At 37.0% G+C, this 27,470-nt stretch overlaps 1 protein-coding gene across 25 annotated transcripts in view; it reads right to left on the bottom strand.

Moving 5' to 3' along the window:
* The window catches only part of Gphn (gephyrin), a 416,220-nt gene that overhangs the window by 226,977 nt on the left and 161,773 nt on the right, over nt 1-27,470 (bottom strand). For 17 of the 25 annotated variants that reach the window (XM_060387712.1, XM_060387715.1, XM_060387716.1 and 14 more), the window contains exon 5: nt 23,825-23,863. The exons of the other annotated variants lie outside the window; for them this stretch is intronic. In XM_060387712.1, the coding sequence (XP_060243695.1) occupies nt 23,825-23,863 (39 nt within the window). The remainder of the gene's footprint in view (nt 1-23,824; nt 23,864-27,470) is intronic. 25 annotated transcript variants of the gene reach the window in all.

The following is a 27,470-nucleotide window of genomic DNA, read 5'->3' as shown; positions in this document are numbered from 1 at the left end:
AAACATACATACAAGCAGTACTTTAGAAGCAGAAATGAAATAATAGAGAATTTACAACAATAACCAAAATGTATGAGCATTGGTTAGTGAAGAGAGAAAATAATACTGAAATACTCTGATCTTTAGAAAGCAAAAAGCCAATTAAGGTGTGGATTGGAAAGATATGAAATAGGGCAAAAACCGAGCACAAACATCCACAGCCATATATGAAAAAGTATGGCAAAGAAAGCATTCCGCAAAAGAATAAAATCTAATTTAGAATACAAAAATGACAAAATACTCTAAGACATTAGAAAATCTAAACAGAAGAGTGGCTGTAAGAAAACACCTTTGGGCACAGGGGTCTTTCATGAGACTGTTTCTCCAACCAAGGACGATGGATGGATATAACCTAGAACCCCTGCTCAGATATAGTCCATGGTAGCTCAGTATCCAAGTGGGTTCTCTAGTCAGGGGAACAGAGACTATTTCTGACATGAACTCAATGGCGAGCTCTTTGATTTCCCCCCCACCTCCGAGGGAGGAGCAGCCTTGTTAGGCCACAGAAGAGGACATTGCAGCCAGTCCTGAAGAGACCTGATAAGCTAGGGTCAGATGGAAGGGGAGGAGGTCCTCCCCTATCAGTGGACTTGGAAAGGAGGGGGGAGAGGATATGAGTGAGGGAGGGTAGGATTGGGAAGGAATGAAGGAGGAGGCTACCGCTGGGATACAAAGTAAATAACCTGTTATTAATAATAATAATAAAAAAGAAAACACCTTTGTCACTTCCAATCACATATAGTACTAGAATAAAGAAAAGAACCTTTTGTATTTGCTAATGTGGTCACATAAACCATTTTTATCAGAGCTAAAAGAATGTCATTAAAAGATTGAGATTATTTTACATACTTGTATTATGGTACCATTTCAGATTTTCATAATTATATGCAACTAATCTAATTAGCAAATTCTTTTTTTTTTTTCTTGAAAGAAATATAGTAGACATTAGGATTTCTATTTCAGATTATGTCTTAGGAACTAGTCGGTTGCAAAATACTGGTGTTTAGATAACACCTATTTTCTTTGTATAAGGTATTTAACATTTAATTTGAAAATATTTAATTTTTTCTTCCTTTTGGACTGCTGTAGACAAGGTCTTGCTATGTAGCTTGGGCTAGCTTGGAACACACTAAACGGTCCAAACAGGCTTTAAAGTGCAATACTCAGCCTCAACCTTCTGAGTGTTAGGTTGCAGAAACACGCCACAATGTTCAGCTTCTAAATATCTTCTTAACAATGAAATTTAACTGCCCATGAAAAACACTGCCCATTTCCTTTATTTTTTATGTGATGGTGGTATAGTGGTGAGCATAACTACCTTCTTTAATTTTTTATATTTTGAAGATAACATTAAAGTAAAAAAAAAAAAGACCCTAAGACTGCCAATTTTTATAAGCTGAAACACTGTATCATAAACAATTGAGAGTTCTTGATGATATTCATGCTCACTTTAAAACTATACTGAAAAATGCTATTAAAAAGTTATTTATAAAATAATGACTTTTAATATTAATAGTATAGATAAATCTAAAAAAAAAAGCAAATGTAAGGTGACTCCATGAAAAATCTTCTAGTGTAGTGTTTTTACTTATTTATATAGATATACTCTTATTAACAGAGGAAGAATTTGATATCTTCATATGTTTGTTACTTGACTCAGTACATTTAATAATATTCCCTACTAACAATTACTACAATGTCATGTGACGGGCAAATAAGCATGAATACCAAAGATAATCTACGTGGTGAGCAAATACCCATAAACAACACAACAACACCAGATAACAGCTGCTGAGAACTTTGTTATGCCATCCGGTGGACAGGATTAGGGAAACGGTTTGCAAACTTTAGTGTACATCAGAATCTTCTAGAAACCTTGCTATATTTGGCCCCACTCTTACATACTTTAATTCATGTCTGCATAGGGTATCAGAATTGTTATTTAAAACAATTTCAGGTAATTCTATAATAATTACAGAGCATACATGAAAATCACTGTTGATGAAAGGAATGTGTGATACCCAGATTTTCAATGAACATTTCACATTCAACTTCATACATGATATAAATGTGACAATACCTCATTAGAATAAAATATTGACCAAGTGAGAAGATTAATTGGGTAAAAACAAACAGGTAGGTTAATAAGTCCAGGAATATTTTCCTATGTCTCCATATGGAAACAAATATACTATTTGTGAATGTCTACATTTTAAAAATTGGCCATAATAAATAGACAGTTCTGTGGTTGCCTCCCTTAAAGTATCTGGCGGCATACAAAAGATTAAGTGTAGCAATATGATTTTGTCTCTCAAGAAAAATTGGGGTGATATGGTTTATATCATTTTCTTTCTAACTGAAGTTTTGAAGCATACGCAGTTGTATAAAACTTAATAAAAGAGAATGCAGACTGAAGCTAACATAACAGAATCTGCAAATGAATGTTTGTAATGGTTAGAGTAGATTCTACACTACTGTTAAAATAATCTCAGCTACTTCTTGAATGAGAGAAGAATATTTTTTTAGCAGTGATCCTTGACTATCCCTAGAGGTTGACATTTTTATAAATGTTATTCAGTCCCAGTTATGTAGTCCCAGGGGGTGGGAGAAATATTTTAAGGATGTGTTCTAAATCATTGAGCCATCACTCAGTCCCACTGCATATAACTATGAGGCGCAAAACTGCGTAACTTTTGGTGTGTGTGGCTTGAAAGGCACATATAGCACCTTGTTGTTCTTTCAGAGGATGTGAATTCCGAACCCAGAACTCACGTGGGCAGTTCATAACCACCTGCAACATCTATTCCAGGGCAGCCCACAGCTTCTTCTGGCCTCCATGGGCACCTGTTCACAAGTGGTGCATGCACACACAAATAAAAGATAAAACTACAACCAAGTCAGATGCGGCTACTGAGGAGGGAGGGGAATGATTTCAGGAGCTCCAATACATAATGTGTTGGATTTATATTAATAATATTGTAATGTATGCCTTAACTACGTTAGCAGAGTAGCTTTTAAATTAAGGAGCACATACACAAAGATAATTTTGTGACATAATGGGTTGGTTATTGGGGTGATCCCTTTTTTTCTATATCCACCCATCTATGTACCCACAACCCTGCAAAAAACACATAAGCAACATTGTTGTCTAAATAAGAGCTGAACAAAGGATGACACCAATGGGCATGCTAACATAGGAAGGACAAAGCTCAGAAGGCCTCAATCCTGGACAAAGAACTACAGGCAACTTGAGAATGCTGAGAGTTGGAGAAACGGTCTTCCCCAGGGACAAGCCCTTCAACTAGTGATACAATGTCAATTTGTCGGTCCTGAAATCATGTACTCACAGGTCACCCGTTTATTAAGCACGTTGTATTTAGGTATTTCTGAAAACATACAAATATAATTAATACAAATATAGAGATGATCAATAATAGATAGATGGATGGATGGATGGTTAGATGGATGGATGGATGGTTGGATGGATGCATGGATAGACAGGTAGACAGATAGATGATAGATAGATAGATAGATAGATAGATAGATAGACCAACAATTAAAGAAAAAGAGGCTGGCCAGGCATGGTGGTGCACACCTTTACTTCCAGCACTCTGGAGGCAGAGGCAGGCAGATCTCTGTGACTTTGAGGCCAGCCTGGTCTACAGAGCAAGTTCAGATCAGCCAGAGTCTGTTACAAAGAAAAACTCTGTCTCAGAATTAAAAAAAAAAGAGGTTACAAATTTAATTAAAAGGCAGGGTAGGCAAAAACAGAAACACACACAGTATATACTCACTTAAAAGTGGGTACTAGACCTATAACATAGGATCATCATACTAAAATCTGTACACCTAAAGAAGATAAACAAGAAAGAAGACCAGGGGTAAGATGATTGATCCTCATTTAGAAAGACAAATGGGATGGAAGTAAGAGAAAACAAGTACAGGACAGAAGCCTTCCACAGAGGGCCTCTGAAAGACTCTACCTAGCAGTATATCAAAGCAGATGCTGAGACTCATAACCAAACCTTGGGCAGAGTGCAGGGAATCATATGAAAGAAGGGGGAGTTAGTATGACCTGGAGAGGACAGGAGCTCCACAAGGACCAAATATATCTGGGCACTGAGACTGTTTCTTCAACCAAGGACCATGTATGGATATAAGCTAGAACCCTTGCTTGGACGTAGCCCATGGTAGCTCAGTATCCAAGTGGGCACCCTAGTAAGAGGAACAGGGACTATTTCTGACATGAACCCAATGGCTGGTTCTTTGATCTCCCTCCCCTCTGCCCCCCAATAGAGGAGCAGCCTTGCTAGGCCACAGAGGAGGACACTGCAGCCAGTCCTGAAGAGACCTAATAAGCTAGGGTCAGATGGAAGGTGAGGAGGACCTCACCTATCAGTGGACTTGGAAAGGGGCAGGGAGGAGATGAGGGAGGGAGTGTGGGGATTGGGAAGGAATGAGGGAGCAGGTTACAGCTGGGATGCAAAGTTAATAAACTGTAACTAAACATTAAAAAAATAAAAATTTAATTAAGAAAAGGCAGGGGGTAGGGTGGGTGGTAAAGCAAGGAAAGAGAAGGAAGAAAATGGTGTCATTATTATTTCAAAAAGTGTATGTATGTATGTACTGTATGTATGTTTGTGAGGGAGAACAACTGTTTAAAAGGAAGAATCCTCAAAACAGCCCCTAGAAGAGTTTTAATTTGATTTAACTAATTTATTTACTTAACTGTTTTAGTATTTAAAGACAGAGTCTAACAGCCCAGACTGCTCATAACATACATGTAGTGCATAATGGCCTTGATTTGCTCCTTCCTCAGCCTCCTCAGCCCTGACATTACTAGGATGTGTCATCACATCTGATGTAGTACTGTTCATTTTGTAATCTTGTACTACCTTTAGTTGTTTGAAATTTGGGAGTAAAAAAATGAGAACACTATTTCCTAAAAGGAAAATTCAGTACTTCTATTGTCTTTAGAAAAGCTTTACTAAAACAGAAATTCAAATATTAAGCTGAGGGAAATATATACACACTTGGAGGCTATGATACATTATAGCTGATTTTAAGCTCTCTACAGGGTTTCTCACAAAACAGTTTAATTCTGATTTAATCAGACCAGAGTCTCATCATACCTCATCTGTAAGCTTATAATAATAATATAAAAGTTCTGTGTTAGTCAAATGCTATATAAATGACAGCTTTTGTTCTTATGTCTTTTAAAACTTGTCTCTCATAGGTCAATGACATTTGCTGCCATTATTATGAACTTTATGCACTAACACTAAAAAGCATTTATTGTAACTCAAAATAGTGTTATAATGTTCACAATGCTGATATGGGGTTCTAGGTTATCTCCATGCATGACCCTTGGTTGGAGTATCAGTCTCAGAAAAGACCTGTCTACCCAAATTTTTTTCATCTGTTGCTCTCCTTGTGGAGCTCCTGTCCCCTCCAGGTCTTCTATCTCACCCTTCTGTCATAAGATTCCCTGCACTCTACCCAAAGTTTAGGTATGAGCTGCAGTGTCTGCTTGGAGACCCTGCTGGCTAGTGTCTTTCAGTGGCCCCTGTGGTAGGCTCCTGTTCCCTGTTTTTTCCCCTCTTCTGATGTCCATCCTATCTGCCTTTGTGAATGAGGATATAAACTAATTGAAAAGCTCATAGACAAACTTAATCCTCTAAAATAATCCTCAAATTTTATGTGAGCTGCATTTTAATGGGATTTTGTGTTGAAATATCAGAATCAGGATCTGTAATATCAGTTGTAATTATCCAGACTTCCTGAACATCCAGACTTTGATGCCTAGAGTAAAGCAGTATGTTATTTTCTCATTCTTCTCCTTCTTTTTTTAAATGGGAACTACCCACACAGTCTAGGTGAGCTTTGAACCAGTGTTCCTGTTCTAGTATGGATTTCAGTCCTGAGCTCATTCTTAGACAAAACAGATTACACCTTCCTTGCCCACTGTACAACTTTGGGCCTGGCAATCCTTTGTAATGGGACATTCTATGAATTACAATGTTCAGTGGCTTGTCTTGCCTCTTATCATTCAGTGCCAGGAGTAATTCTCCAACTGAAAAAAATGTCACTAGATGTTCTCTGAAAAAGAACATCATCTCAGTTTGAGAAGTACTCACACAAATACAATTTGCTATAGAAAAAGCACAAACTTTGTATTAATTCACTCACCAAAAATTTTTGAGCTTTAATAAAATTTTTATTTTTAAGTGACTATCAAATAGGTTTTCTTAAAGACTGGAGAACTGGATTTTTATATGCTAAAAAAAGTACACAGAATGCATTCAACATCTATATAGATGATCACATAAAATTTACACTAACCGTTTCCTTTGAAACTTCTATGCTAAAAATATGAGATTCCAGAAAAATAATAATTTTAAGTAAGATTATGCATTTATTTAAAACATTGATTGGTAATGATGTTTAGGCATAATGTACTAAATATAAGGTGTTTTCCAGTTTATATCTAGATATATGATGGATTCTAAATTATTGAAGTTCAACAACTTTCTATCTACCTACTAGTTAGCAGTGAATATTCTAAAACAAAAAGATAACTGAAATAAATTCAAGTATCTCAGCAATATGTACATGGGACATGCACAAATGACTAATGTTAACCTTATGTGTTGGGATCCGTAAGCAGGCATCTCTACGGCCAGCCCCAAGGGACCTGACAAACCAGATATCAGGCATCTGTGAAGCCACCTATGGGCCACCTGGAACCACCTGTGCATTCTCTGGGTCACCTTATAAGAAAACTGGAAGCTCCTCCTCTTTCACTCTTTCTCTCCTGCCTCCTTCAGAGATGGTCAGAGACCCCTTCCCCCTTTTTTTCTCCCTTCCCTTTCTCTTCCCCTAATAAACCTCCCACATGGAACTGGTCGTGTGTTGTGATTTGTGAACCCGCTGTGTAACTCTCATCCCACATGATTTCTAACATTATGTCTTAGATTCAAGGTATGTTTCTGAGTCTGAGCACTGTTCTAAGAATGTGAATGTCAAACAATTAAGTTTTTAATAAATTTTAATGAATCTTTATTTTTGTAAAATGAATCTTTTTATTTTGGAATAATAAAGCTTAATGAATTAATTTATATTTGTAACAAAATGATATAAAGCATAAACCTGATCAACTCAAGATTATTTTTTAACTAATGCTCTCCCAACTAAGTTAATTCAGGTATAAAATTATTTATTGATAGGCAATTTCCTAATCACCTTTTGTGGTTAAAATAAAATACAGATCTGAGAAAAACAGAAAAGACAAACAAAAAAAATCCCACGTGGGTTAAAGTAAGAAATAAAGCTCAACAGACAAAAGAAAACTTTCATTACACTATCCACATACAATACACTAACAAAATATGTAATTTACTGTATGTGTTTGTACACGTGTGCAAGTGGGGTAAGGCCAGAGGACTGTTGCTTCTCAGACACCATCTACCTTTTTATTTTCTAAAAATATGGTCTGTTACTGTTAGATCTCAGACAGTATATATGTCCAGATATGAAAGTGTTGGCTCAGCTCAAGCTTGACTGAAGGATACCTGGTGTTTAGATAAAAACCTGTATTCCTCAGAAACTCCATCAGCCAAAAGGAGTCATCTGCCTGGACTCCTGCAGAAGAAACATGGCACTCAGTTGACAGGCTGTAGTTGCATATCAAAGCCCATGGTGGGCTCCAGGCTCCCTGTGTCCCTATTCACATATACTTGTTAAACATTTCAAAGCTTTCTCTAGCATTTTGGCCCTTCTTACACACACCCAACTCTTCTTCCACCATGCTAGGCTCTAGGCTATTCCTGGTTGCCCTCCTCCGCATCTCAACTACTCCATCTGCATCTCTTCTGTCTGTCTGATATACAATGAAACACTTCCCCAGCTAATCAAGAAGTGCCCACCTCAGTGGTTTCATTGCAGCACCCCTAGTTTACATTCCCTAGCCAAGGATTAGCAATTAAGCTAGGCTAGCTGGATAGTATGCCTCTGTAACCTATTTGCTTCTCCCACCCCACCTCTTCAGCACTGGAATTAAAGCACGTGTGACCATGGGCACAGGGCTGTGATTTTGCTTCTGTTTCCTTCTGGGTTTGGGGGTTGAACTCAGGTTCTGATGCTTATAAAGCAAGTATTTTATCAATTAGTTATTTCTCTAGCCCTATTAAAAATGCAACTTAACTCAATAATTAATAAAACTATAAAGTGATAATGTGAAATGATATAACTTTGGAGACATATTCTACAACGACACTTTTTCAAGACATTGTGAGACTTTGTAATTATGAATCAGTCATTTTTTTAACTGACTTTTTAAAGCTGGTTTTGTTGGGGGTGGGTGAAGCTGCACAAAGCGTTCTATCATAAAGCATATATGGAATACCTGGCGAGAATCTGTAAATGTTGGAAAATTTTATAATTAAATCACACTTAATACCTATGTCACAACACAGGAACTGTGCAATATGTTGTGTCCCTTGAATGAAAAAAAAATACGAGGACATGATTGCTCCTAGGGGTTTGGGTTTTATTATAGATATAAGTGAGAAGACAGTTAGAGACAGATAGAAAGAGAGACATCTGGGGGAGTCCGGAGTAAAAAGTCCCAGCAAAGTGTGCCTGCCAGGCCATGTGAGTAAAGGGGAGATGGAGCAGGAGGGGAGAGAAAACCAGGAATGGCAGTCATGAGGCCAGAAGGACCATGTAACCAAAATGGTTGGGTTATGGATCAAAAAGCTGGGAGTGGGGGGAGGGGTAGGTAAGCCAGCCAGGAGGACCCTGTAAGAGGCAGGGACAGAGTGAGACTGGCCAGAGTCCTCAATGATATGTTAATAGGCACATCACTTAGGCTTTTGTCCCTGGTTTCAGACCTAACAGCCCTCACGTCTTTACACTAACAAAGAAATAATAAAATTTAATAACAGACTTGCTCATAAAAGAGTTTCCTACAAGTGATCTCCCTTCTACTTTCTAGTTAACTAACATTTTAAGAAGCAGGATATCTAAATGCCTTTTATGTCTCTTGCAAAATGTCTTAATTTTGATCAGAAGGTAGCAGAGGAGAAAATAAATACACAGGGGAAGTTTCTTTTCACTTCTTATGATCTTTATCAGAAGACTGCTACCTCTGACTTATAAGTATTCACACATGCAAACAACACTAGAGCTATTAACTAATCAAAGAAAACTTGATTCCTGAGCATTTGAAGAATTAGATCTCAGGAGCTGGGTCTAGAAGTGCTGTTATGAGCAGAAAATTGTCTTAATTTCTTTATAAGTACATAATATAACAATATTAGAAAAGGGCAGGGAGAACCACTGTCATTGTGTAACAAATTGTAAGCTCATTAAGCTCTAACAGAGAGTTCAAAACCCATGGTCAGACAAATGGCACTGGTTAAATGTAGTGGATCACACAGTAAATCAAAGAAAAGAATGTGGGACAGAGATCTGGAGGAATGAGAGCTGCAAGTGTCTTTATCTGCTGAGGCGTCCTGTTCACTATCTTTTAATGGTCTCTTTATTACCAACCTGACCTTTTATGCCACGGTTAATTTTTTGGTTTTGTTTGTTTTTGTTGTTGTTCCTGCCACGTTTTCACAGGGTTTCGGGCTTCTCTTCACTCAGTTTCTACAATGCTGAATAAGAAAGTGCTTTCTGCTCAGACCAGTCCCTCATTAAAATGAGAGAACCATACAGACTACCACCATGGTGAGAGAAAATTAGCCCTGACATTTTTCTGCTCCCTTCTGAGATGCCACTGAATTCCCAACCCTCTTTAGGGATCTAATTGTTAGAACAAAAGGCTAGATATCTCCACCTAAATTTAACTACACATTTTTTTTTCTCCTCGTGATTGTTAGATGTGGAGCGTTAATAAAAAAGTGTTCGCTATTTGTGTGAAATTAGCATTGTGAGTCATCTTATATTCAACTTTTCATTTTTATGTTTTTCTCAGAATTTCACTTTCATTATTCCTTTTTCATTTATTTATTAATTTAATGTCTATAGCCTTATCTCAGCCACTTCCTTCTTTTTCTCCCAGTCACACCCTCATGACCTCACCTCCCATTACCCCCTTTTATTTTTTTCTCAGAAAAGAGGAAGGCCTGCAAGGCATAGCAACTGACCCAGGCACCTCAAGTCACAGTAGAACTAAGTGCATCCTCTTCCACTGGGGCCTGGCCAAACCATACAGAAAACAGAAAGCATCTTCAACAAATGGTATTGGTATAACTGGATGTCTGCATGTAAAAGAATGCAAATATATCTATATCTATCACCCTGCACAAAACTCAAGTCTGTTATGCCCAATTTGTGAGACTACTAAAGACCACCAGGAATCGACTCTGATGCAAAACACATGAGGATCTTTTTATTACAAGCTTGAACCCAAGTCGCAGCAACCTCCCGGTTGAAGAGGAGGAGTGTGGCCCTGCAGTCTAGGGGAACAGGGTTTTTAACGGTCAAAACCACAAGTGGTGGGTTATATGCCTTGGTGTTACATGATTGGGTAAGGGAAATTGACTTTTGAAATGATTGGTTTACTTTAGGTGCCAAGACCACAAACAGTTCTGGCCTGGCCCTCTGGGCCGGTTTCCTAGCAACTGCATCTCTAGTGGGTAGGAAAAGAATGCGGTAAGGCTAGTTCCTCCCCTGCAGGTGGTTGGACATGTCTCCACCTGGTTGGCCCTTGTTCAGGCTTGTGTTTTAAACTTTAAACCAATATCCAAAATTCTCTTGTCTCTCAAGTCCAAGTAGATTAAAAACCTCAACAGAAAACCAGATACACTAAATCTAATAAAAGTGGGGAAAATGCTTGAACTCATTGGTACAGGAGACAACTTACTGAACAGAACAACAACAGCTCAGGGACTAAGATCAACAGTTAATGAATGGGACCTCATGAAACTGAAAAGCTTCTGCAAGGCAAAGGACACTATCAATATGACAAAACAGCAGTCTAGAGAATGGGGAAAGATCTTCACAATATTACATCTGACAGGGGGTTTAAATCAGAGGGCTAAAATCCAAAATATATAAAGAACTCAAGAAATTAGACACCAATAAACTAAATAACCCAATTAAAAAATGAGGTACATACCTAAACAGAGAATTCACTGAGAAGGGCTTAGAGAAATGTTTAATGTCCTTAGTCTCAGGAAAATGCAAACAAAAACAACTCTGAGATTTCATCTTACACCCATCAGAATGGCTAAGATGAAAAACTCAGGTGAGGGCACATGTTGGCGAGGATGCAGAGTAAGGGATACACTCCTCCATTGCTGGTGGAGTGCAAACTTGTTCAACCATTACGCAAATCAATATGGAGGTTTCTCAGAAAATTGGGAATAAATCTACTTTAAGACCCTGCTATACCACTTCTGGGCATATACCCAAAAGATGCTCCACCATACCTCGGGAGACTTTCACAGTTAATTTTTTTATAGGACTACTAAAATATACAGTAATGGGGGAGAGGGACTAATATATCAGGGGATATAGAAATAGTCTACTTTACCTGATATTCTTAGTAGCTATATACCAAAAATGAACAATAAGACATACTATAAATGTTTACAGAAGGCAGGCTACATTGTAATTACTGTTTATAAGATACTGACTAAAATTAAGTCCTATTTGGTGGAGAAATGGAGACGAAGAAAAATTAAACCATGAATAGTTTATTAAAAGAGTAGTTATTCACAAAGATTATCCCAATTTTAAAGAAATTTAAAGGGTTTTTTTTATTAAATATAAGAGAATTTAACACTTTATAAGAATGACATATGAGTGTACATCGGTTGTCACAAAGAATACATGCAACAGTATTTTCAGGTTCTTTGAAATTAAAATGGTTCAAAGATGACAAAAACAGTATACTCACTACAAATAAACTTACATAGTCTTTTATTTTAAATCTCTATATTACATAATCTCGCACCTTTGTTTTAAAGTTATTTCAGAATGAATAAAAGCAAATAATTATCTTTTAAACTAATTTGTTAATGCTAAAAATACGGTAAATATGGATGTAAATTCTATTTTAGTGGTTTTTTTTTTTGATGAGGAAACTTTGATTTCTCCATACCTAATTATTACAATAAAAATGATAGTAGGACAATCAAAAAGATGGAAAAAAAACATAGTAAAAATTACACTACTGACATTTTAAAAGAATGAAGACTGGTTTGAGCATATAAATATAAAAAGGAGAAATAGCTTCCAAGTACAGATGATTAATTTATTAAATACATGATAAGAGCTAATGAATAGGTCTGAACTTTTTCAGGAATTCAAGTAAGTTTTAACTTACAGGGGAAACTCTTGAATAGTGTCACCACTAACTGAAATAAGAAAGCACAACAGAGTAAAAGATTTCTTACTATGTCTGCAATTATATTTAAGCACAACCTACTGAACATTAGTTACTCATTTAACTCTATTACCTATTCTTCCACTATCCAGCTGCTGTGTCTCACTTCAAATTATGAATCCTATGTATAGCCACCAATGAACTTTCCCATCTGTTACTGAATTTAGTAAGCATTAAAATTAAAGAGACTTCCAAAGTTTCTTTATTTGCAAATGACATGATAATATACGTAAGTGACCCTGAAAATTTTACCAGAAGGCTCCTACAGCTAATAAAACATTTTCAGTAAAGTAGCAGGATACAAAATTAATAATTAGGGCATTAAATATATTTTTTTAACTTTACAGGTCCTTGGAGTAGATATAATGGCTTCTGATTTTGTGTTTTACGGGATTCCTGTATGTGCAAATTTATGTATCTCTGTGTCCATATGTGTTTCTCTTCCTTTTTCTTTGGCTCTTGTCCTTCTGTTTGTTTTGTCCAATTCTGAATTGTTTGTTTTCTTTTATTGTATCTAATTTTATTTTATTATTATTTCTGTGATATTGTTTGTTTTAAGGAGAGAAAGAAAGGGGCACAGAAGGGAAGGAAGGTAGGAAAAAGCTGAGAGAACTTGAAAGCATAATAAGAATAGGTGTATGAAAAAAAGTCTTTTAAAAAAGATTTATTTATTATTTACTCAGTACTCTGCCTGCATGTGTACCTACTTGAACACCACAAGAGGGCACAAGATCTCATTATAGATGGTTGTGAGCCTCTGCATGGTTGCTGGAAATTGAACTCAGGACCTATGGAACAGCAGCTAGTTCGCTTAACCTCTGAGCCCCAAAATTCTATCTTCAATAAAAAAATAATAAACTAAGTTAAAGTGACTTCAGATAGAATGTAAATTATTGTCACTGTCTGAGGACAAAAATGAGGGTTAAATAAAAAAAATCTTAGAAATGTGTATGTAGTTTATGAATGTATGTACATATATATATATATAGGTATACCTACCTATATGAGCCTGTATGGAAGCCAGAGGTCAAGTTTTGATACCTTCTATCACTGTTTACTCTAATTCTGAGACACGGTCTCTTACTGAACTTCAGGCATTCTCTTTAGGCTGGGCTGGCTAGCCAACAACCCACTGTAATCAACATGTTCCTGACCCCTCATCATTCAGGTTATACTAAAACAGCATTCATCACATACAACTTTTTTGCAGGTGTTGGTGATTCGAACTTAGGTCCTTTACCCACTAAACTATCTCATCAGCTAAGAAGGGATTCTTCTCTTTGAATCAGTGAGGTTTAGAGAAGTGAAATGATTACATGAAAACATTCTGACTGAATCTTACTTCAAGAGTTAGAATTAGAAGAAGAAATTAAAAAATATAGTAGATGATATTAAAAATGCATGTTGTTGTTGTTAAATTGTATTTTCCCTTGGTGATGCAAGGCACATAATTAAACATAGTAAAAGTAATATACAGCAAACATCAAACTAAATGGAAAGAAACTTAAATCAATCCCATGGAAACCAGGGACAAGGCTGCCTACTCTCTCCTGATGTCTTCAACATAGTCCTTGAAGTCCTAGCTAGAGCAGTAAGAAAGAAAAAGGAGATCTAGGGTATACAAATCAGAAAGGAAAAAGTTGAAGTATCACTATTCGCAGATGATATCATAGATACATAAGTGACCCCAACCAGAGAACTCCTTGAGCTGATAAACACCTACAGCAAAGTGGCTGGAAACAAAATTAACTCAAAAAAAAAAAAAAAAATCAGATGCCTTCCTGTATACAAAAGACAAGAGGCCTAAGAAAGAAAGTAGGGAAACAACACCTTTCACAATAGCCACAAATAACATAAAGTATCTTGATGTGATACTAACCAAGCAAGAGAAAGACTTGTGTGAAAAAAACTTTAAGTCTCTGAAGAAAGAAACTGAAGAAGTCAGAAGACAGAAAGATCTCCCATGCGCACAGATATATAATTAATATAGCGAAAATGGCCATCCTACCAAAAGCAATTTATAGATACAGTGTAATTCCCATCAAAATACCAACACAATTAAATTTTTTCCCAACACAATTTTTTACAGACCTTGAAAGAACAATTCTCAATTTCATATGAAAAAACAAAAAGCCAGAATAGCTAAAATCATCCTGTTCAATAAAAGATCTTCTGGAGATATCTCCATCCCTGATATCAAGCTGAACTATCTCTGACATGAACTCAGTGGACAGCTTTTTGATCACCTCCCCTGGGGGGGTGCAGTCTTGCCAGGGCAAAGAGGAAGATGATGCAGTCAGCTTCGATGAGGCCCGATAGACTAGGGTCAGATAGAGAGGAGGGAGGTACTCCCCTATCAGTGGACTAGGGGCACAGAGGGAGAAGAGGTAGGGTATGTGGGACTGGGAGAAGAGAAGGGAGGGGGCTGCAGAGGGGATACATAGTGAATAAATTATAATAAATAAACAAATAAAATAAGACAAAACAAATGGAGTGGTACTGGCATAGAAACAGACTAGTGGATCAATGGAATCTAATTGAAGACCCAGAAATAAACCCACATATCTACGGATATTTGATTTTTGACAAAGAAGCCAAAACCATACAATGGAAAAAAGACAGCATCTTCAACAAATGGTGCTGCTTTAACTGGATGTCCACATGTAGAAAAATGTACCCTGCACAAAAGTAAAGTCCAAGTAGATCAAAGTCCTCAACATAAAACCAGACATACTAAGTCTGTTAGAAGAAAAAGTGGGGAAGAGCCTTAAGCTCATTGGCAAAGGAAAAGAATTCCTGAACAGGACACCAACAGCTCAGGTTCTAGGATCAACACTCAATAAATGGGACCTCATGAAACTGAAAAGCTTCTGTGAAGCAAAGGACACTGTCAACAGAACAAAACGACAGCCTACAGACTGGAAAAAGATCTTCAGAAATCCTCCATCTGACAGAGAGCTAATATCAAGAATATATAAAGAACTTAAGAAGTTAAACACCAACAAACTAAGATATTCAATTAAAAATGAGGTACAGAGTTAAAGAGAAAATTCTCAACAGAGGAATATCGAATGGCAGAGAAACACTTAAAGAAATGCTCAGTGTCCTTAGTCATGAGGGAAATACAAATCAAAATGACTCTGGTATTTCACCTTACACTCATCAGAATGGCTAAGATCAAAATCTCAAGGGATGAGCTATGCTAGAAAGGTCGTGGAGAAAGGGGAACCCTCCTCCATTGCTGGTGGGAATGTAAACTTGTACAACTACTTTGGAAATCAATCTGGAGCTTTCTCAGAAAATTAGGAATAGTGCTACCTCAGGATCCAGCTATACCACTCCTGGGCATATCCAAAATATGCTCAACCATACAACAAGGACATTTGCTCAAATAAGTTCATAGCAGCTTTATTCATAATAGCCAGAATCTGGAAACAACCCAGATGTCCTCAACTGAGGAGTGGATACAGAATTTGTGGCACATTTATACATTGGAATACTACTAAGCAATTAAAAACAAGGAAATCAAGAAATTTGCAGGCATATGGTAGAGACTAGAAAAGATCATCCCAAGTGAGGTAACCCAAAAGCAGAAAGACACACATGGTATATATCCACTTATAAGTGGTCATTAAGCATATAATATAGGATAAACATATTAAAATCAACAGTCCTAAAGAAACTAAACAAGAAGGCCCCCAGGGAAGAGGCTGAAACCTTACTCAGAAGGGCAAGAAGGATAGACATAGGAAGTAGAAGAAGACAGGGAACAGGATGGGAGCCTTCCACGGGAGGCCTCTGAAAGCCTCTACTCATAGCCAAACTTTGGGCAGAGTGCAGGGAATCTTATGGAAGAAGTGGGAGATAGAAAGACCTGGAGGGTTCCTGTCCTGTTCCCGGTCTTCTCCTGCTTTCAATGTCTATCATGTTTCTCCTTCTGAATGAGGATTAAGCATCTTCCCTAGGTTCCTCCTTGTTGTTTAGTTTCTTTAGGAGAATAGATTTTAGTATGTTTATCCTATATTATATGGCTAATATCCACTTATGAGTGAGTGTATACCATGTTTGCCTTTTTGCTTCTAGGTTATCTCACTGAAGATGATGTTTTCTAGTTCTCATCATTTGGCTTCAAATTTCATAATTTTCTTATAGGCATTGGAAGCAGGATAAGACAGGGAACAGGACAGGAGCCTATCACAGAAGGCCTCTAAAAGACTCTACTGATTGAGGTATCGAAGCAGAGGTTGAGACTCACAGCCAAACTTTGGGCAGAGTGCACGGAATTTTAGGAAAGAAGGGGGAGATAGAAAGACCTGGAGGGAACAGGAGCTACAAAAGGAGACCAATAGAGCCAAAACCAAACCAAACCAAACCAAAACAAAAACCACCTGAGCCCTGGGAGCCCTGCAGAGACTGATACCCCAACCAAGGACAATGCTAGAGAGGACATAAAACCTAGGCTCAGATGTAGCCCATAGACTCAGTATCCAAGTGGAGTCCCTAGTAAGGGGAGCAGGGGCTTTCTCTGCCATGAACTCAGCAACAGCCTCTCTGATCATCTCCCCCATGGAGTTGCAGCATGCCAGGCCACAAAGGAAGACAGTGCAACCAGTCCTGATGAGACCTGATAGGCTAGGGTCAGAAAGAAGGGGAGGAGGACCTCCTCTATCAGTGGACTAGGGAAGGGCATAGAGGGAGAAGAGGAAGGGAGGATGGGATTGGGAGGAAACAAGGGAGGGTGCCACAGCCAGGATACAAATTGAATAAACTGTAATAAATGATAATAATACTAATAATAAATAAGAAAAAACAAACAAAAAAGAAAGACCTGGAGGGGACAGTAGCTCCACAAGGAGAACAACAGAACCAAAATATCTGGGTTCAGGGAGTCCTACAGAGACTGATGAATCAACAAAGGACCATGCATGGAAAAGACAGATACCCCATACTAAGATGTAGCCCATGGACAGTTTAGTCTCTATGTGGGTTCCCTAGTAAAGGCAACAGAGGCTGCCTCTGATATGGACTTAGTATTTGGCTCTTTGATCGTCTCTCCCTGGGGAGGCAGCCTTACTAGGCCACAGAGAAAGAGGATCCACACAGTCCTCATGAGACATGATAGGCTAGGGTCAGATAATAAGGGATAAGGACCTCCCTTATCAGTAAACTAGGGTAGTGACAAGGGAAGTGGAAATAGGAAGGGATGGTGGAACCAGGAGGAGATAAGGGAGGGGCCCACAGCCGGGATACAAAGTTAATAAATTATAATAAATAGTAATAAAAAAAAAATTAAAAAATCGAAATCTTTCCTGGAAGTCAATCTGTTTTCTGTGTTGTTTAATGAGGAAACTCAGTTGATAAAGGATAAACAAATTAACCCCAACAATGGTTGAATATAACTGAGACACAGATTCATATATTCAAAGTATTTTTTTATCCTTTATCTATTATTATTTTAAACATTCCAGTTCTAAAGTTTTGAAGACAAAGATTAACTCTAACTTAATTTCCTTAAGTCTTGGCACTGTGTTATAGAATTAGATTTAGCTTCAACAGAATCAATATACATATGAATTGATGGAGACTGAGGCAGGGTGTGCAGGGTTAGCACCTGTCTGTATCAGCTGGGGTCCTAGTGCTGAAAGGCTCAGTGGGAAACAAGCCCTCTGTTTTTTTGTTTTGTTTTGGGTTTTACTTGATTAAATCAATTTACATCTTGGTCATCACCCCTTCCTTCCTCTCCTCCTAGTTCCACCCACACTCCCTCTCCCCTATTCTTCATCATAGAGGAGCAGCCCTACCAAGACACAGGAGCTCCTCTATTTGCATGAGGACCGAATTCCTCTTTTTCCCTAGTGGCATTGTAGGGAAGTCGCATCAGGGAGAAGAGATAAAAAAGCAGGCAACAGAGTCTATGTCAGAGATATCCCCCTCCCATAACTAAGGGTCAACATGAAGCCTGAGATGCCCAGCAGATTTAAAGTTCTTGCAGTCTGTGCACTGTAGTGTGTCTATCCTGTACTATATGACCGATATTTGCTGCTTATAAGTGAGTATATATCATGTGTGTCTTTCTGGGTCTGTGTTATCTCACTCAAAATGGTCTTTTCTAGTTCCATTCATTTGCCTGAATTTTCATGATTTGTTTTAAATTTCTGAGTAGCATTCTATTGTGTAATGTATCACAGTTTTTTATCCATTCTTTGGTTGAGGGACATCTAAGTTGTTTCCAGTTTCTGGCTATTACAAATAAATATTAATATGAACATGACTGAGGAAATGTCCTTGTATGGTGGAGCATCTTTTAGGTTTATGCCAAGGAGTAGTATAGCTGGGTCTTGAGGTAACACTATACCTAATTTTCTAAGTAAGTGCCAGATTGATTTCCAAAGTAGTTGTACACGTTTGCACTCCCAATAGCAATGGAGGAGTGTTCCCCTTTTTCCACATCCTCTCCAGCATGTGTTGTCACTTGCATTTTTGATCTTAGCCATTCTGACAAGTATAAGATGCACTCTCAGAGTCATTTTGATTTGCATTTCCCTGATGACTAAGGACACTGAGCATCTCTTTAAGTGTTTCTCCACAATTTGAGATTACTCTGCTGAGAATTCTCTGTTTACTTCTGTATCCCATGTTTTAATTAGATTATTTGGCTCGCTGGTGTTTAATTTCTGAGACCATACCTGACCTCAACCTATACTACAGAGCAACAGTAATAAAAACTGCATGGTAGTGGCATAGAAACAGGCTGGTTGATCAACGGAATCAAATTGAGGACACAGAAATACACCCGCACACCTATGCACACCTGACAAAGGAATGAAAACCATACAATGGAAAAGACAGCATCTTCAGCAAACAGCGCTGGTCTACATCTAAAACATGCAAATAGATCCCTATTTATTACTCTGCACAAAACTCAGGTCCAAGTTGATCAAAGACCTCAACATAAAACCAGATACACTAAATCTGCTGGAGGAGAAAGTGAGTAGAAGGCTTGAACTCATTGGCACCCGAGACAACCTCCTGAACAGAATACCAACAACTCCGGCTTTAAGATCTACAATTAAGAAGTGGGAAACTGAAAAGCTTCTGTAAAGCAGAGGATACTATCAATAGAATGAAACGGCAGTTTACAGACTGGGAAAGGATCTTCACCAATCCTACACCTGGCAAAGGGTGTATATCCAGAATATGCAAAGAACAAATTACTCTTAAGGGTAGGCTGCATGCCCAGCAAAACAAAACAAATTCAACAGGGTCAGGGATTCCTTGTCTCATAATGTCACATCAGGGCTTTAATTTTTTTTCTTTTTCTCTGCCCCCTCTCCTAAAGATCCTTTGCATGTACATTACGGCTTCCATTTTAGTGTTTTAATGGAATTTTGAGTATATAAATGAGTGGGTTTCTGCAATTATATCTGTTTCCTGTGTCTTTTCTTGGACTCTTTTTTTTTTTTTGTATTGCCTTATTCCAAAGTGTTAGTTTTGTTCCATCTTATTTGATTTTATTACTATCCCTTAAAAGTATGTTTGTTTACTAATGAGACAGAAAGAGAGTAAATCTAGATGGAAGAGGTAGGGAAAAGCTGCAGAGCAGAGGAAAACAGTAACCAGAATACATTATGTGTGAAAAAAAAATTCGTTTTCAATAAAAGGGTAAAAAAAAAAATTGAATTAAGCTCATACTGTCATACACAAAGTGTTGAATTCCATAGCTCTAGAATCTGTTTTAGGAAAGTCTTTGTAATTACATTTGGTGTCCAAGATACACCATTAAATTAAAATTCAAATTTCCCTAAAATTCAGACTAAATATAACTGTTTCCTCATCTTAGTCATCTTTTTTGAAACCTTGCTTTCAAATACCTCTCTTCTCTTAAATTTCCACTATATAGCATTCTATTGCAAACAAAACAAAACAAAAAAAACAAGAATAACAGAAATTCCAACCTTCTTTAGAATAATTTTTGTTATATTTAAAGCATTCAAGACCCATGTAACTTCATTCTTTCATTGACAGAGAATCTCTTAAATCTTTTGGTTTTATAGGACAGGGTTTCTCTGTGTAGCCCTGGCTATCCTGGAACTCACATTATAGACTAGGCTGGCCTCGAATCACAGAGATCCAGCATCCTCTGTATCTCAAGTGCTGCTATTAAAGGCATGTGCCACCATGAACAAATCTCCTCAATATGAGAACTTTCATGGTTGGTCCAAATTTTTATTATATCTTCTTTTAATAATACAGTATTGTGGACTTGTTATGCCATTTCCCTGAACTTTTTGCTACTAACTTTTTTTTCCTACATATACTACTATTGATACATCAAAAGGAACTGGGAAAAAAAAGCACAACACTTGTATACCAATATTCACAGTATATTGTTGCTAATAGCCAGAAGGCAGAAAGATCCTGAGTGTTTACACAACAGCAGAACTGATACACTGTGGCATATACATATAATGGGAAGAGGAATGGACTTTTGACACATGCTACAACTAGACTGCTTAAGAACATTATGTTAAGTGAAACGAGACAGGAGACAAAAAACATGTGTTTCCATTTAGGGAAAGTACCTAGGATAGGTAAACTGATAAAACAGAAAATGAAGCTTGCCAGGGGCTAGGGATGGAATATTGGGAATTTTTGTTTAAAATATACATAATTCATAATTCTGGATGATTCTGAAAGGAAAGAAAACCAATGGTGATGATTATATTAATACCACTGAAAAAAAATACTAACACCAAAGATGTTTACACTTCTGTGGTAAATTTTAAGTAATACATACAGGAAAGAACCAAACTGAAGCTACTTTGAAGAAAACTTCCATTTTCAATAGGGGTCAAATAAAATTTAAGTTCCCAAGACCTACGTGGGTAACTGACATCTTGCTTGGCAGAGAGAGACACGTAAATGGGTAACTGACATCCTGGTTGGCAAGTGGAAACATGAATGCTAGCTTAGTCACCACAGTTGAATAACCCAACCAATGGGAACAGGGTAAGTGTATAACAAAGACATGTTCCTAAGGAAGTTTCCTATTCCTAAATCCTGACTGGTGGGATGACTTGGCACAGATGTTTGTGGTTCTGAAGCTTAAAAACTCTGTGACATTCTAACTCAGGGTCACAGTTCTGTGGCCCTGACTGATTAGTAGCAGCCTGAGTACAATGAAATTTTGTCATCTGCTTCAATACTTACTAATATGAACATTCAAAGATTCAGCTCCTGAGTCTGTGCTGTTGTCCCCCTCTGGTCAGTTTTTGCTACCTAATTCTAATAAAAATCTTGCTTTGCTGAACTCTTATGATTGCTTGGGTTGTTTTGGATTTTGGGATCCTAACATACATTTTTTTTCCCTTCCTCTTTTCTGAGACAGGGTCTCAGAAAAGAGAGAAGTGTACTTCTCTCTTGGCCTGGCATGGAACTCACAGACACCTACCTGCCTGTGTTCCCCAAAAGCCTGGCATATATTTACATAAAATCAGAAAGCTAGGAAATTATTTTTGACATTTCTTAAAGTTTTCACACTTATGTTTTTTATTAAGACAGAAATCCTAAAAATATTCTGTTCATACTTTTTTCCAGTCTTAAAGTTAACACTTTCTTTTCAAGATTTTTCTCTATCTCATTTGCTTTTGATAAAATAAAACTGAACAGGGATACTTGTCATTTTCGTATTTTAAGCATAATGATGTGGCAAATGTAAAGGACATTTAAAATTTACACATAAACATGTGCATGCACTAGTAAATATCCCATTTTACATCTCTTCTTAGATTTGCAAACTCCACAAAATTCTCTGCTTCTCATGTTTCGTTTTCATGTCAGCGTAAGACTCCACACTTCATATTACAAAATATTTTTAGATGTCAAGCACTCTATAAACAATGTAAAAATGTAAATTTCAAAACTCTCCACGTACAAGAAAAGAATTTATAAAGGAGGGAAGGATGAATACATCAAAAGGCTCTCTAAATCACTGATACTGTGCACGTTATGGGGAGGCTAAGAAATTAGTCTCCAAGAGAAAAAAATTGGAGCAGAACTGAAAGCTACTCTAATCTGAACTACTAAGAAATACAAAATGATTTAATATTTTTAACATTTAAAAATCTAGTCTTATTTAAAAAGATAAAATTAAGTAAATTGTCTTGATGAAAACTTTGAGATTAGGTAAAATAAACTAAGAAATAAATTTAGAACATGAGAAATTATTGAAAGATCCCACACATAAGAAAACAATATGTATAACATATGATGTTGAAAGGTAACTGAGGCAAGGATGCTGCATGGCTATAAAATATCCTTAACAAAAGAGGAATGATGATTTATATTACAAAACAAAAATAACAGGTGGTAGCTGAGTTTCCAGTCAGTTCAGGAGTAAACTGAACTGGCTGTTAAATAACAAAGCATTTTCCTGTTTTTAAGACGTTTGGACAATACATAGGTAAAATTTTCCTTGGAAGCAACATCTCATCAGGATTAAAGACAACAGGGAACAATGCTAGTGGTTTATTAGATGCAGAGAAATATAAGAGGCAGTATGAACAAACCAGCATGTCACACATTCACTGGAGATGAATGCCGTGTCTCAAATAAAATAAGGCTGCAGCCAATGGAAGCAATAGGAAGATGAGGCAAGTTAGGCAACCTAGTCAGCAGTCCAAACCAGTGGCACAAGGCATTTGGAGTAGAAGTAGTAAATAATTGTACCTACTTACACTATTACAAGCATACTGGACAGGGCAAAATCAGGCAGGCAGATGATGGAGAACTTAATAGGCCACAGTTTTGAGGAACAGTAGGGAAGCAGATAAACAATGCTGGGCAGTCTAAATGCTAAAACAGCAGATGGATATGGAGGTACCAGGCCATTTGCTGATGGGAAAAGCACCAATGAGTGAAGAACACAAATTGCTCAGCAGATGAAATTAGGCAAAAAGTGGAGAAAATCCAAAGGCAATCAAGCAGGAAGACAGGACAGTAAATAAGCAATGGCAGATCATCAGAAGCAGCTGAGTAAGGTAATGACAAGCTATCAGCAGGGGAACAAAACACCATTCAGGAAAAGATGAGACTGAGGAGTGAAAACAGTCCCTGAATTGTGTGTCTTCCATCTAAGAAATAATTCATAAACTGCATATGAAAATCCACAAGAGAATAGCACACACATGGAAACAGCAGATGAATCTGAACTCTATTGCCCAGGGATACAGAATGACCCTAGAACATAGATACATAACAATCCACAAGGAAATTAAATAGATGGGAAAAATGGGTCCAAGCATTTTTTTTTTATGATGGTAAAATAAACCAAAACACTAAAAAGTATTAATCTGGAAATGATTGGCTGGGATTGAAGTCTTCGCTTACCCCTTTCTGGAGCCCACAAAATGGGAATGTTGGGAATTTCTGCAGCAGAAAAACAGAAGAGAAAAGGGATTTCTGATTCCCAGTTTGAGGAAAGCAGGTCAAATTTAGGGCTCTATGAACTGGTTCAGGGAAAGAAGAACCAGCCTGAACCTTCTCTTCCTCAGAATCAAAGCACTTCTGAGGTCTGAGAAAGGTTTAGGAAGCCCTCACCCCATCACTCCCACAACCTCCCCTTTCACACTTACCTCCAGTGCAAACAGTTTCCAGCAAGGAGGTACTTGGGAAAAACTCACATCAAGGCAAAATTTGAGGATGGCCAACTAATGGTATTTTCTGTGCAGGCCAACGTTCTGAGTCAGTGGAATTCCTTCCATTCTTTATGAGTGAACAGAGGGTATAATTTCTAGACACTACCTACCTCTTTTAAAGTGGATCAGGAAAAACACATCAGGGGCAGCAAACACATTAATCCTAGCTAACATCTTGATGATCTTATCAGTTGTCATGGATTTTAATTTATAACCAATGACTCAAAAATTCTAGACATTTGCTTTGAGCTCCACGGCAGTTCATGCCTTTTTTTGTGAGTGAAGTAAAAGCCCAAATTTAATTCCCTAGATCTACCTTTCCTTTAATGTTGTTCTTCATTTTACTAAATGGCAATTCATTTCTGAAACCATTGAAGCCATATCCTGACTCTTTTACTTGGCTTCTCTCACTCTTTGATTCCATCTGTTACTTCCAATATATATCAACTGGCTAGGCATATTGCCAGTGCCTTTAACTCTATTTAGCACTTGAGAGGCTAAGGCAGGAAAATCATGCATTTATGGACAGCCAGGGCTATACAGTGACATCTTGTCTCAAAACTAATTCCTCCTCCTTTCTCCTTTTGTCTCCTCTCCTCTCCAATCGTCTGATTTCCTTTTTTTCTTCTCCTTTTGATTTAAGCCACTCTTAATTTTTCATCTACACTATTTTAATTGCCTCCCAAGTGGTTTGCTATTAAAATATAAACCAGTCACTCTACACCTCTATTTTATTACACTAAAAGGGACATAATAATTTTACATGACTCATTCCTCTTTACTCCTTTAGGTCATTGCTTAAATGTCATTTTCCTTAATTGATAGACTTATTTTAATTACAATGATTTTCCCTACCTAGACTATCAATCATCCTTCCTGGGTTTATTTTTATTCACAGAACTTATCTCAAATATCATATACTACTTATTTTCTTTTTCTTTTTTTTTTTTAAAGATTTATTTATTTATTATTTATACAGCATTCTGTCTGCATTTGTGCCTGCAGGCCAGGGCACCAGATCTCATTATAGATGGTTATGAACCACCATGTGGTTACTGGGAATTGAACTCATGACCCTTGGAAAAACAGCCAGTGCTCTTAACCTCTGAGCCATCTCTCCAGCCCCTACTAATTTTATTAACTTTCTGTTTCTTAACTTTTATCTTTGAGTCTCTATAAGAATTTTTAATAAATTTTGCATTAAATTTTTGTATTTTTATAATAATTTAAGATAATTTTAACAAACTTAATTAATTTATTTATGCTGTATGTATATGGGCACACATGTACACATACATACATCTGAGCCACAGGATACTTGCTGAAAACAGCTTTCTCCTTCCACCACATGAGTTTAAACAAAAGTTCTGAGGCTTGTGGGAATGTGTCTTTTCCCTCTGAGCTACCTCACTGGCCCATCATAGAAGACTGCTGCTCTGTCTATTCCTTCATCCTCAACACCTTGAACAGCACATGAATATATAATATATACTATACACTTAAGTCAAGGAAGTGCACATTTCTTGGAAGGATTCTTTTTCTTAATCTCAAAGTTTCAAAGTATTCTGAAAGCTCACACACATTTTGAGCTTGTAGATTAGCACATAATATCAAATAGGATAGGAACATTCTAACATAACACGATAGTAAACTGCAGCCCAATAAGCAAGACCCTGTGTATTGGGCGTTTTCTCAGATTACTGGCAATGTGAGAACCAACTTTACATTTCAAAATAAACCAAAAGAAGAATATTACAGGTCAAGTGAATATTATATATGGAAATATAACTTTAGTGTTTGCATTAATTTTATAAAACATAGCTATCCTCAATCACTCTTTTGATTATCTATTCTCAAATTGTTTGTTTATTCCTTGTGCCATCTTGGATATATTTAACGCCCCCTTTCTTTTTTTTTTTTTTTCAAAGCAGTTTATTCAGGAACATTGAACAATCCTCAGACCCCGGGGAAAGCCAGTCCACAGCTTAAATAGCCTCTGGGTAGCCAACCCAGGCGTGCCACGGGGGCAATGCAGATAGGTCCACATACATGGAAGCAAGCCAGATCCTCAGCCTTAGCCAAATGTGGAATTGTTCATGACAGAGAGCACTCACCATCGGGAAGGTGGAAGGTTAACGCCCCCTTTCTGACCCAAGTTTTACTTTCAGCAGTCTCAGTAAAGCTAGCTTAGTGGTCACAAATTTCTTAAAATTGTTGTTATTATGTAAAATATTTATTTCTCCTTTGATTATGATGATAAACCTTTCTCAGCGTAATAGTTTGGGCTGGCATCTGTGTTCTTTCAGAATTTGTCTGCCTTTATGTGTGACTTGACCTTACTGTGTTGCAGCTTTCAATATCCTTTCTTTGTTTTATATATTTATTAGTTTGATTATTATGTGACCTGGGATTTTCTTTTCTGGTCTGGTCTACTCGGTGTTCGGTATGCCGCTGTATGTGGATAAGTATCTCCTTAGATTAGGGAAATTTTAATTTCTAATACCTGCTTTATGCTACAGGAATGCTCGAACTGTGTAATTATGATAGAAACTGTAAGTGATTCTCCATCTGTATTAAAAATAAGTTCGATAATGGCTATCCTAACTTATTTTATATTTATAAGGCAACAACATTTATAAGGATAAACATTTACATAATTTGAGTAAAGTTACAACAAATTGTTAATTATATCAGTTATGCACCTCTGAGGGAAGGTGAGTTTATACTAGGATTTGGTTTAAATGTTATATAAAAAAGTCTCTCTTCTAAATATTATTTATTTCTGACAATGATATTCATCTTAACAAAGAGGTCCACCTTAAGAATGCACAGTATCAGTAAGCCTTAAAAATGGCAACTGGCCATAAATGAAAAAAAAAGTAAATAGGCCCTATAAACAGTTTCAAAATTTAAGTGTTATATAATTATCCAAACTCCTAACTATACTATTTAAGAATGTGTATGATGTAATCTCTTTTAAACCTCATGAGTATAGTCATTATTAAATGACCCCATTATAAAAGGGCTACCTATGAACTGGAGTCCTGAATAATATCAATAGATATATTACAGTAAGAATGACACATTTTAATAATATTAAAATTAACAAATGTTTTTGTGTGATTTACAATTTTTGGAACCTATTTCACCTTGGTTCAAACACTTAAATTTCAAGTCAGATTATTCTATAGTCTACTCTTTGTAAAACTTCATATGGAATCACATCTTAATAAATAGTGATCTATCTTTTTCCTCCATAAAGACTTATCCTGAGGGTTATTATATGCAAGAATATTATGTTACTTCCTGCAAACTGATGTACATATAAGAGCTAGACA

This window comes from Meriones unguiculatus, chromosome 7 (assembly GCF_030254825.1).
Source record: "Meriones unguiculatus strain TT.TT164.6M chromosome 7, Bangor_MerUng_6.1, whole genome shotgun sequence".
Lineage (NCBI taxonomy): Eukaryota > Metazoa > Chordata > Mammalia > Rodentia > Muridae > Meriones > Meriones unguiculatus.
The sequence above is the reverse complement of the archived record's forward strand: the minus strand, read 5'-3'. Positions and strand labels throughout refer to the sequence as shown.